Genomic DNA, 13,363 nt, shown 5'->3' on the forward strand with positions numbered 1-13,363 from the left:
ATAGTGGGAGGTCCTTCCTAAGAACATAAAGTCTGTCAAGACTCATCGAGGAGAGGTTCCCCCCCCTAAGAAACACAAAGTCTATCATACCACTCCTTAAACTCATTGACCGTTCTCGACCTCACCACTCTATCAGGCAATGCATTCCACGGCTCAACCACCCTCCATGCAAAGAAACCACTCCTCACCCTCTTGCTCACAGTTTCCTTTCGTAACTTCCAGGGATGGCCTCTTGTCATCATTCCTTCCCGCTGTTCAACCAAGTGAAAGAACTCTCCAGTGTCAATCCTGTAACCACCTCTCAACAGTTTAAAAGTCTCAATCATATCACCTCTCCTTCTTCTATCTGCCAAACTCTGCAGTCCACATTCCCTCAGCCGATTCTCATAACTATCCTTGTACAGTCCTGAGACCATCTTTGTCATCCGTCTTTGTATCTTTTCCACAGTTAATTTATCCCCTTCAAATCCTGGGGACCAAATCTGAGAACAATAATCCAAGTGTGGTCTGATCAGAGACTTATACAACGGAATGATAACCTTCTTATCTCTGCAGGTCAGTGTCCTTCTCATAATTGCCGAAATCCTCTGTGTTACCTTCTCCACCTTTGCAATATGTCCCCTAAACTTCAGGTTTCTATCAATCATCAACCCCAGATCTCTTGTCTCCCCAACTTCCTCCAGTATAACTCCTCCCATAGAGTATGCAGCATCCCATCGATGTTTCCCAAACCTCAAGACCTTACATTTTGCTGCATTAAACTGAAATCCCCATTCATTTGCCCATCTATCTAGCTTATTCAAATCCTCTTGCAGGGCTACCACATCTGCACTATTACTAATAATCCTTCCCAGCTTCGCATCATCTGCAAACAACTGAATATCCCCTTGCAATCCACTGGCAATGTCATTGATATAAAGGTTAAACAATATAGGTCCTAGTACTGAGCCCTGTGGGACCCCACTTGTAACCTTCTGTCTCCTTGAAACTGCTCCACCATACACAACTCTCTAATAACTATCAGACAGCCAATCCTGAATCCAGTTGACCAATCTGACATCCAGACCCATGTGTTGCAACTTAAATATCAGCTTATCATGTGGCATCCTGTCAAATGCCTTTGCTAAGTCTAAGAAAATTTCAGTATATGCCTTTCCCTCATCTAATGTTCTTGTAACTATAATATGTGATATAATTGATTTCCTCGGCTGAGAGACATATTTTTGAAACAGATTGAATGACTATAAGCCGAGAGATAAAAACTAGAAACACTATTTTAATTTAAATAAACTGCACAACTAATTTCGTCTTCTTAGCAGACTTCTTTGGGTGCATAACATGAGGGACCTACCAACAATCAAATTTAAATTAAAATAGAGTCTCGAATTTTTCTCTCTCGGCTTTTAGTCATTCAATCTGTTTCAAAAATATGTTTCTAAGCCAAGTAAATCATCATTCATCATCAAATTCCTGATATGTACCCTCAAGGGGGTGTACAGGATATGATAGTACTGCATGAGAAACTTACACCATTACTAACTTCCTATCTACAATTTTCTTCCAAATCAATCTGTTACATGTCAAGACTCCAACATTATCAGATTTTATATTTCTATTGTCTAAGGCACTTTGTACCGTATCAATTCACCTATATCTTGGTCGTTCTCTGAGTCGTTTTCTTGCCAACCTGGCAGAGAACACTTGTTTTGCTAATCTTTCCTCGCCCATTCTGTTTAAGTGACCATATCACCTGAGATTAGCTTTGCTAAGGCATTACTGGATGCTAACAATATTAAGTTCTTTCCTAATATCCTTGTTTTTAATATGACATTTCCACTGATGCCATCTGTTCACGCCTTTCTTTCTCAGGACTCTCATATCTGTGGTTTCTTCTAATCTTTGGTGAAGTGTTTTATTTCTAACCCAGCTCTCAGATCCATAAGTTTAAGTTGGTTTGAACACTGCCTTGTATACAGCTAATTTAGTGTTTTGACTAATTTCTCTCTTATTCTATATAAATTTATTCAGTTGACTTCCTACCATACCAGCTTTGTTGATTCTGTTGTCTATTCCCATATTTAATTTACTATTTTCACTAAAAATCGTGCCTAAGTAGCTGAAATGTTTTACTTGTTCTATAGGTTATCCATTCAAAATGCAGTTGATATTTTCAATTCTTCTGCCTATTTTCATTGTCTTTGTCTTGTTATTGCTGACTTTCATACCAAATCTATTGCAAGAGTTATTCAATTTAGTCAGGGAATCTTTAAGACTTGAAGCAGATTTATTTAGAAGTATAACATCATCTGCATAAAGCAAAGAGTTGACATTAACATCTCCAATTTTGATATCATGTTTAATACCACTTTCTTTCATAATGTGATCCATATAGATAATGTACATCCTTGTCTCACACTAGATTTAACATTAAACCTGTACTTCCTTCAATTCTAACTGCTGACTTACAACTCAAATAAAGACTAACTATTGCTTGATATGATCAGTGGTGTAGATCTTTTGCCACCCGGAGCAGTCCCTGAGTTTGCCGACCCTTTCAATACATACCAAAAATATTACAAAAAGTCAAAACGACGTATAGAGAAATAAAACACTATGGTTATTTTTGAAATAAAACTTTAATTTCAACATTCTGAAATGTTATTTTTCTTATTTAAGTTAAGGGATATTACATTCCATATTGTTTCATAGCCGAATAAGAAACTCAAAGAGTTTCATGCCGAATATAGTAAATATATAAAGTTTGGCGAGTCCAAGCATAAGCAAATACCTGGATAGTGTTACAACTGAACCTTTAGGGAGTGCAACACTGAGGCAACTCATGATAAGAGTGGAGCAAGCTCCGATCACTATTCTTCATATTTCCCCATAACGTGAAACCAAGCTCCTAGGAGCTGTATTACTGTTTTACATTATGAGTGAGAGAAGGTCACTACCCAGACCGGTTTCAGCCTTTATTGAGGCCTCATCAGTGAGTAGGTAGCCTTAGAAATACCAAGTTTGTAGCAAACAGAACTTACATATACCCTACTATGAGAATTGCCAAGAAGGTATCCTAATAAATTATTAATTATTATTAATTTATTTATAATAAATTAATAAATATTTTATTATTTTAATAAATACTAATAAATTATTAATTATTATTAATTTATTAGGACACCTTCTTGGCAATTCTCATAGTAGGGTATATGTAAGTTCTGTTTGCTACAAACTTGGTATTTCTAGGTCTACCTACTCACTGATGAGACCTCAATAAAGGTTGAAACCGGTCTGGGTAGTAACCTTCTCTCACTCATAATGTAAAACAGTGATACAGCTTCTAGGAGCTTGGTTTTGCATTATGGGGAAATATGAAGAATAGTGATCGGAGCTTGCTCCACCCTTACCATGAGTTGCCTCAGTGTTGCACTTCCAGGTATTTGCTTACGCTTGGACTCGCCGAACTTTATATGTTTACTATATTCAGCATGAAACTCTTTGAGTTTCTTATTCGGCTATGAAACAATATGGGATGTAATATCCCTTAACTTAAATAAGTTTATGTCGCCGAATTGAAGCCTTTGGCTCTTCATATAATTAATAAGTTATTTTTCTTGCTTTTCTGTTTTTACAAAATAGTCGATGACATTGGCAAAGTCTATTTCATAGTAATGTAGTTAATTCTTAATAAATTTTGGTTAGAAAAACTCCTCTCACAACTAGCAACACTTACAACAATTGTGAGGAAAATTCTACCTGCATTTTCAATAGCATGTTTGACCTTTATTGAGGTAGCCCTCAATAAAGATCGAAACCGGTCTGGGCAGTGATCCTTTCCATAATGCATAGCATTATACATACCCATAAGGATATGTGCTTTGCATTATGGGATACTAAGGCATGTGATCAGAACTTATACCACTTTTACCACAAGTTACCCCATTCCTGAAAATATTTCAGGCACAAACTTGGTTTGCTGACACCTGGATAAAAGATTAAATCAAATATGTAATTTGGAAACATTAAAACGGAACGTGCAAAGAAAATATACCATACAGCTAAAAAGGAACTTGTGAATGAAACAATTTATTTGCCCAGAAACTCCTTTATCTGCTACAATTGAACTTACTTTAGACAGTGACACTTGGAAACTTATCAAAGGGACAATCGAATTAGAAGCTTCCGAGACTCGAAATAAAATTAATTAAAAAATTTGAAGCTCTAAAGCAAGAACAAGAAAAATCGTGTAAATCAAAGTTTCAACCTCTCCTGATAAAATTATTGTAAACAAATCCAATTACAACCTTTCCGATGTTGAAAAGAATATTCTTAATAAGGGCTTTAATTTTGTGATATCACCAAAATCCATTCCAAAGGAGCTGTTACTTACTAAAATTTTAATGGCTACCTCTTTCCTTCTTAATCAAGAAGCTAATTTACTCCATATGGAATTCATTTTTATTATCAGCAATGCGAAACCCCCTACAGACAATATCTCGCCAGCAGAAAACATCAAGCAATAAAAAAAAAAATAGAAAAAATCAACAAAGATATAATATTCTACCTGCAGATAAAGGTAATTCCACTATCATCCTGCTCCTGGCAGAGATCCAACTTGTGAACTCCATAACCATACAAAGAACCTTCTAAAAACAACTACAGAGTTTTCTAGAAATATTCGATTGCCTCTTCGTTCACTTCATCCTTTAATCCTTCGATTATATGGATTACCAAAAATTCAAAAGAAAATACTCCATTGAGACCATTGTACCTACAGAAGAAGTTCTTACTCTGTTAATAGATAAATTATCAATAAAGAGTAATGTCTGTTTTAACCAATTGTGTTAATTCTGGTTATTAAATACATATAAATACATATAAATACAGTTTTAAAACACTATTTATAAACAGGATTTTGGTTTAGCCATGGGCAGCCCTCTATCGCCCATACTGGATGCCCTTTATCTTCAGCATATTTGGAATCTTTTGAAGAAAAAGCTATCTCTTCATTCCCTTTGAAACTAGATTGTGGAAAAGATATATAGATGACATCTTCCTATCTGGAATCATGGACCTGAATCTTTAAAGAATTTCCTAGACCATCTCAACAGTCAACACTCCAAAATCTAATTTAATGCAGAATTAGAGACTGATGGCTCTCTTCCATTCCTAGATGTCAAACCCACTCATTTATCTGAGAAATTAAAAATCTCTATTTACAGGAAACCCACCCACACCAATAGGTATCTCCATGCACAGTCCCATCACTATCCACCTCAAAAACTTGATATTATTTCTATACTAGGCAAATGTGCTTGCTCCCTCCTCTGTGAAAAAGAAGATATTGACAAAGAACTTCAATTTCTTCTTAAAACTTTTCAGCAAAATCGTTACTCCAACAAACAGTTAATAAGTTACTATTCAATCCACCTCCTCGCCATATTGAAGATAGAAATAGTGAAAAAGCTATACACGCCTACCATATATCAGTTCTCTTTCACCAAAATTAGCCAAAGTTCTCAAAAAAATAAAACATTCTAACTTCTTCCACTTCTCTACTTAAACTCCATTCCTTGTTCAGTACTCCCAGGCAAAAACATAACAACCGAAATATCCTGGCATTTACTGTATTTGGTGCAACTAGGCAACATGCCCTATTTTGGCCAGACCGAGAAATCCATCTAATTACTTCTAAAGGAACATAAAAGAGACATCACATATGGCAGAACCAGAGCAAGTGCTCTGTCAAACTACATGCTGAATTCTGCTGACACTAACAATGAAAGCTCTATCATTCATCCAGTCATATGGGACAAATCTGAAAATATCTTCCGATGCTATGATAAACTAGAAAGAAGAATCGTAGAATCGAAAGAAATAGTCCTCCATCCAGTATAAATTGTTACTTTGCCATTCACGAGACCTTGAATGCGTGGGCATGCCCAACAATGAAGAGATACAAAAGAATAGCTTCAAATGCTAATACGTTAATGCTTTAATATATAGATTTTCTCTCGCAGTGTTTGTTGGTAGTTTCCTCATGTTATGCACCCGAAGAAGTCGTCTAAGAAATTGAAACTAGTTGTGCAGTTTATTTAAATTAAAATAATGTTTATATTTTTTATCTCTTGGCCCATAGACATTCAATCTGTTTCATATATATATATATATATATATATTACAACATTAGAAGGTGTCAAATTAGGACTTCAGATCTTCCATTACAATTTGTATTGTTTCACTTACTCACTGTTGCATATACATACTGTATTGTGCTATGAAGATGCTGATTTCAAATTCAGCGAAATATAAGCAAGTTAATAAATATCTTTTTTATGAAATAGTCCATTTGGCATTGTTAATACCATTAAAAATAAGTTACGAACTCCCTATCTTTACTTAGCAGTATGTTCTTCAACAATTAAGTAATCCTTTGAGCTGTTTTGCCAACTTTTGCAATATATCCTCTTTTTTTTATGTGTTTTTATTTTTGTGTAAGTAATCTATTTTAGAACGGAAAGTGTTTGATGAGTAACTTAACCAATCTCTTTGTTATTTTGGATAATTTTTAGTTCTCATAGTAATATTTAATGAAACTACTGGTAAAGATAAAAGTGAGTTATTAAATAATAATCATAATCTTAATAATAAAATAGATTTTGAATGAAGTAGAATCATGCTATATTGGGATCTTATGTGTGGTTTTTTTTTCTTATTTACTTTCTAGGGTAAATCTAGTATTATTTATAGATTTTTGGAAAAACAAGAAAATGTGAAGCCAACCTTGGCTTTAGAATATTTATTTGGTCGCCGTTCTAAAGGATTGGATGCAGTAAGTAACGTGTAGCCGTTAAGTTAGGTTGTTGCTGTCAAAATTTGAAGTTTTACTACTAATCTTATGAATTATCACATCACTGTTATATGCTAATCTTCTGAGTGAATATCACATCATAACTAATAAACTATCACACACATCTGAATATGCAGTTACTTTGACTTCTTTAGTGAAAGTAAAGTGAAAGTAATTTGATTGTCAGAGTTATAGTCATTTTTGGTGCTGATAACTGTTAAATTAATGTGTGTATTAAACTTATGTGTATGTGTTTTGCAACCTTTTTGTATGTGAGGTTAATATAATATTTCTTTCTTTCTTAATCCTCCTCTTCTACCTTTTATGGTGTCAAGGTTTCTTATTTTTGCAACTGACCGTCTCAAGGATAAGGTGATTGGCCCTGTGCCTCCCAGTGTGTCCTATGTCTGTAGATACATGTGTTCACGGGACTGGTTTGCCTGTTCTGGGGGGGACGAAAAAACCTGAGTTTCTGGGTGAAAAAGCCCCTACCTCCGTATGAGACTGGTTAACTCACCTTTCATCGAAAGAGACGAGATAAAGGTTCCTCACTGATAGGAGTCAAAACTAGGTCTTTCCAACTAAAGGGCTTTGTCTATAACGACTGAGCTATGGAGGCTATAATATAATATAATATAATATAACATAATATAATATAATTCATTTTAGACGAATTATCGACTCTACAACCGTGTTAGAAATAATTATTTTAATTTCCTGACATTTCAACTTTCATATTAAAGTCATCATCTGGAGTATACATGTATATACAGAAACAAGCTATATTACATTTCACACAGTATGCTAAAGAAACAATGATTTGATCAATGGTTATTCTGTTAGCCTGACCTCTAGTGAAAATAAAATAAATAAATGAAATAAAATAAAATAAAATAAAATATATGTGCCTTCCATATTCTTGGGATTTTTAGACCCAATTTATTGTTAAGAATAGAGTGGTTGATAAGAATTTCACATGCCTTCTTAAATTTACATTCATACCATGTTTTTGGTGTGATGTAAACAACAGGTGCTTTTCCAGTCAATTCTATGTAAAGTGTTCAGGGCATGATGAGAAAGGCCAGCTTTACCATAATTAATATATTTAATGTGTCCTTTATGTTCTTTTTTTCTTCTCCCTTCTACGTGTTAGGCCCACTTACCTGTTACAGAGCTATCTTAAGCCCTTCTAAGTCGTACCTGCCCTGAGGATAAGTTGACTAGCCCCATGTCTCCCGGTGTATTCTATGGCTGTAGCTGCGTGTGCTCATGGGATTGGTTTGCCTGCATGCGGGAGGAAAAACCCCAGATAAACTGGGGAGAAAAACCCTGCTATCCATGCCCAAGACCAGCTAAATTGGTTATGTCTCATGAAGATCCTTAAGCTCTTCACGTCAACGATGGGAATTGAACCCAGGACACTCTTTTCCCAGGCATATGGTTGTGAAGCACATAGCCACTAGGCTAACCATGCGGACATGTTCTTTTTTCTCATAGGATAAAATATAGGATATAGGATAAAATAACAGATAATAATAAATAAACAATAATAACAGAATAAAATAATTATTTCTAACATGGTTGTAGAGTCCATAATTTGTCTAAAATAAATGCTGATCACCGTGTAACACTAAAGGAAAGGATAATATAATATAATATAATATCATGATATTAGTCATGCTATTGGGATGCAAAAAGGTAAGGCAAAAGAACTGATTGTCTTAGTTGGCACAAATCATTTGAGAGGTGAGAAGTATTCTATGAGGGAAGATGTAAAGGAGTTGTTAGATGAAGTCTCCTGCCACACTATGATAGAGGCGAACTGAGGAAGAGGACGATAAATAAATTCCTTGTGATGATACAGTGTTCCCCCTTTATACGGGAGTTCACGGTACCATCTAGTCCCCCTAAATTTTATCCGGGCTCTGGAACCAGCATAGGCTGACGAATCAGACCTATGGCTGGGTCAGTATTCATGACTGTAATCCGTGTGTGTCCTTGGACCGGTTTGCCTGCTAGCGGGATGAAAAATACCAGATAAACTGGCAGAAAAAACCCTGCTATCCATGCCCAAGACCTGCTAACTTGGCTATGGGTGAGGAAGATCCTTGAGCTCCTCATGTCGTTGACAGGAATCGAACCTAGGACACTCCTTCCCCAGGCATATGGTTGCGAAGCGCAAAGTCACTAGGCTAACTGCATGGACAAGAGGACGATGTTGGTAGCAAATGAATCAATATGTAGCTTGCACAGAAGGAATGATGTAGGATTTGTGGATTTACGGATACGATGATTACAGATTGAGTGATTATTATGTGTGGGACTTCACCTGTGTAGATAAAGACTGGAAGGAATAAAGATCACATGGCAGGAAGGAAATGGAATTCATACCAATACTGAGAGATAATTACTTGAGTCAGCATCTGATGAAGGGGACTAGGGATTGAGAGTATTGGACCTGGTCATAGGATCAGAAGAGATGTTCATAACCTAGGTGGCCAACATTGCTTCAGATTGGCGAAAGTGACCATGAAATCTTGACTTCGGTGATCGTAAAATATGAAGAATATTATATCAGGAAAGAGGTAAATGTGGAATTACAAGACAAGTGCCATGTCATAAACCTTTGCAAGGGAAAGATTTTAGTAGTGCATGCGAGATAAGGATCATCTAGAGGAAGCAATATTAAATTACATACCTAAGGTAAGGAGGGTTAATCAGGTATGAGTTAGATGGAAGAGAAATATCATTAAACATGAGCTGCAGAAGAAGAAAATGCTGTGCAGGGTATATAAGGAGAAATGTACTAGCAAACTAATGAACAGTACAAGGGTCAAGCAAGAAAGGTGACCAACATTGTAAGAAAGGCAAAATCAGATTACCAGAAGAATCTAGCTGAGCAGGCCAAAAGAAATTCTATACAATTCTTTCAATATGTAGTAAGTAAGTAAGAGGAAGAATGACTATGGAAGATTAACCTTAGTGGTGATTGTGCATGAGAGATAATTAAGGATCATCTAGAGCAGTGTTTCTCAACGCAGGGCATACGCCTCAAAGGGGGGCAATTTGAAGATTTTGGGGGGGCAATTAGAAAATGTACATGTACATATTTATATTATACTTTTTCAGAATTTGGCTGACTATTATGCTAGAGGATCTTTGAGACGTTGAGGTGGGGCATGATCCAAAAAAAGGTTGAGAAACACTGATCTAGAGGAAGCAATATTAAATTGCATACCTACAGTAAGGAGAGTTAATTAGGTATGAATTAGATGAATGAGAAATATCATTAAACATGAGCTGCAGAAGAAGAAAATGATGTGCAGGGCATATAAGAAGAAATGTGACAAGCAAACTCATGAAAAGTACAAGGGTCAGGGAAGAAAGGTGACCCCAACATGGTAAGAAAGGTCACTGAGCAGGCTAAAGGAAATTCCATACAGTTCTATCAATATGTGGTAAGTAAGAGGAAGAATGACTATGGAAGATTAACCTTAGTGGTGATGTGATTGTCATGAGGTGACGGAAGCAGATAAAATAGTGGTGTTACTCAGTGACCACTTTGCAAAGATATATCATCCTAGTTAAGTTACTGCTTCAACATATGTGACAGACATTAATGTAAGAAAAGAGATGGATAAATTGGAGTGTCATAGGATAATGCAGAATCTCAATGTAAATACAGCTGTGGGATTAAATGGGATATCAGCTGGGGTTTTACGAGAATGTGCAAGGTAACTGGCAATGCCTCTGACTTGGCTCTTTAATTTAAGTTTCAGCTCTTTTAGAGTTCCAAGAAAGTGTAAAGAGGGCAAAATAATTTCTGTGCATAAGGAAGGTTCTGAGACTGCAGTAGCAAATTATAGACAAATCAGTATCTTGGGTGTGGTGGTAAAAGTACTGGAAAAATTGGTCAAAAAGAGAATTCAAAATGGGTGGATAAAAATATGATACTGTATGAGGGGAAACATTGCTTTTTGAAGGATCGATCATACTGTAGTAATTCACTATCTTTTTATTATGAAGTAACAGTAGAGTTGGATGAAGGTAATGGTTACATGATGATTCTGCTGGATTTTGCAAAACATTGCACAGAATATCACATAGAACTTTGTTACACGAATTAGAAACAAATGGAGATGAATATACTCGACACAATCAAAAGTGGTTTATGGAGAGGCAGAATGAAGGTGAAAACAGGTATCTATGAAAACAGGTGGTGTGGTGCAAGGTTCAGTGCTGGGACCACTACTGTCTAATTTGTACATAAATAATAGAGGAAATAAACTAAAAGGAAATATTTAGTTGTTTGTTGATGATACAAAGTTAGATAGAGTAATAGTTAATTAGTGCAATAATGAGAACTTGCAGGATGATTTAAATAGACTCTCAGCATGGGCAAAAGTTAATGGGTGACAGTTTAATGTGAAGGAATGTAAAGTTATGCATTTTGGGATAAATAGATTACAAGCTGTGTTCAACACTGTTGGAACTGTATTAAGAAATTGATGAAGCTAGAGATTTAGGGATGATGGTAGACAGAGAGAGAGAGAGAGAGAGAGAGAGTTAAATTTAGATTACATATTGTTAAGGTTGCTAAAGTAGCTCATAAGATTACTTGGCTATTGAAGAACACACTAACAAGTAGAGATAAGAAAGTTATTCCACTTTATAAGGCTTTGATACATCCACAACTGGATTACTTTGCTGAGGTCTGGTCTCTGGATTTCTTAGGGTTGAGGAAGCTATGGAGATGGTTCAGAGACAAGTGACCAAGATGGTGAGTGGTCTGTGGAATGTTCCCAATGAGGATAGATTGATGGATGTGGATTGCAGAAGTTGGTTTAACCAACTTACTGGCCATTATGGATCAAATATGCATCCTCATAAGCCTCGTATCCATCATATATTTCAATGTAATATCAATGGTATTACAATTTTAATACGCACTTTGCATCCATGATAACTTTGACGTCTATAGACGTCTTGGCCGGTAGCGTGGTTAAAGTAGAAAAATGAGGGGATATGATAGAAACATTTAAGTTAATTAAAGAGTTTTATAGGATTGATGCAGGGGAAATTTTTTGGCACTTGGGTCATCCCTTGAAGTTGAATAAACGTGTGGGTAGTCAGGGTGTGAGGAGTAAATTTTTGCTTGTAGAGTTGTGAATGAGTGGAATGGATTGCCCAAGTCGGTTGTGGGTGCTTTGTCTGTTAATCTATTCAAGGAGAGGTATGATGGATTGTGTTGATTGTTTGTGTCTTACATGATGAGTCTTTGGACCCATGGAGGTGTCCATACTATAATAATAGTATAATATAACATAATATGTATAGGTGTCTGAGAAGTAATGGGGCAGTCAGAGAATCCCCATTTATGCAGAAAAATTTCATTAGGAGAAATTAAAAAAATTATAAAATATGACAAAAATCAGTAATCGATTTTATAATTTATTAAAATTGATTTTAATAAATTAAAAAAGCCTCTGTGAGATCAGACATTGCTTGCCAGAGTGATATATGCACATTAACACAAGATAGATATTTAATTAACCAAATATTTCATTCTGGAAATAGCAGACCATCCTCAGTGGTATTACAAGAACAGTTTAAAAAAAAAAATACAAGCTAGAATACTAACAATAGATCGTTAAAAATATAACACACCATGTGATGTTATATCACTAAGTATGAAACGGAATATTTTGATGAAGTGACTTGATTGGAAAAAAAAAAAAAAAATTTAACGAGTAATCTTGATTAGACTTTCCCAGATTTTTGATATAGATATACAGTCATTGCGATTCTGGTTGGGACGATAGAGCAAGGCCTCCATGCTTTCCTTGAACAAACATTCGAACCTATAATGGGATCTATGTAAGAGGCGAGTCCTGGACCAAAAGATGCTGTGGTCAGTTTCAATCCCGTGTTGTGCCAATCCAGACTTTTCAGGTTTGCTGTGAAGAATGGCAGATTGATGTTCTTGGATTCTTTTTTCAAGAGAACGTCCAGTCTATCCAAAATAGGAGAGATCACAGTTGCAAGGAATTTGATAAGCTCCAGGAAGAGATAAAATTGAGTGTTTGTCTTTAGGAGAAGGAAAATGAGAAGACAATTTGTTAATAGGTGAATACGTAGCTGTTAAATCATATTTCTTTAAAATTATTGCAATAGGTTCTGAAATACCGGAGATATAAGGAATAGGCACTCAAAGTATTGATACTTTGTTGTTTTGTGGAGGATTATAAGAATTGAGAAGATGTTGAGAACTTTTTTGAGAAAAGCCGTTGAGTTTCATGTGTTGTTGGATAGTAGAAAGTTCTTTCTATAGATAATCAAAAGTAGAACAATTAGTTTTGGCTCTTCTGATGAGGCATTTTATAATTCCTGTTTTTTGACATGGATGATGGGCTGATTCTTTAAGAATATAATGACCTGTGAACGTTGGTTTCCTGTATACTATAGTAGTAAGAATATTTGAAGGTGACTGACCGGATGAGGAGAACGTCTAAA

At 35.6% G+C, this 13,363-nt stretch overlaps 1 protein-coding gene across 2 annotated transcripts in view; it reads left to right on the top strand.

Annotated features, from left to right (window-relative positions):
• LOC150102550 (cytoplasmic dynein 2 light intermediate chain 1) overlaps positions 1–13,363 on the top strand; it is a 372,826-nt gene that overhangs the window by 117,649 nt on the left and 241,814 nt on the right. For both annotated transcript variants that reach the window (XM_090398816.1, XM_090398815.1), the window contains one exon: positions 6,728–6,832. In XM_090398816.1, the coding sequence (XP_090254942.1) occupies positions 6,728–6,832 (105 nt within the window). The remainder of the gene's footprint in view (positions 1–6,727; positions 6,833–13,363) is intronic.

Source organism: Typopeltis vanoorti, chromosome 10 (assembly GCF_054136105.1).
Source record: "Typopeltis vanoorti isolate ZY-2024b chromosome 10, IOZ_Tvanoo_1.0, whole genome shotgun sequence".
In the NCBI taxonomy this organism is placed as follows: Eukaryota; Metazoa; Arthropoda; class Arachnida; order Uropygi; family Thelyphonidae; genus Typopeltis; species Typopeltis vanoorti.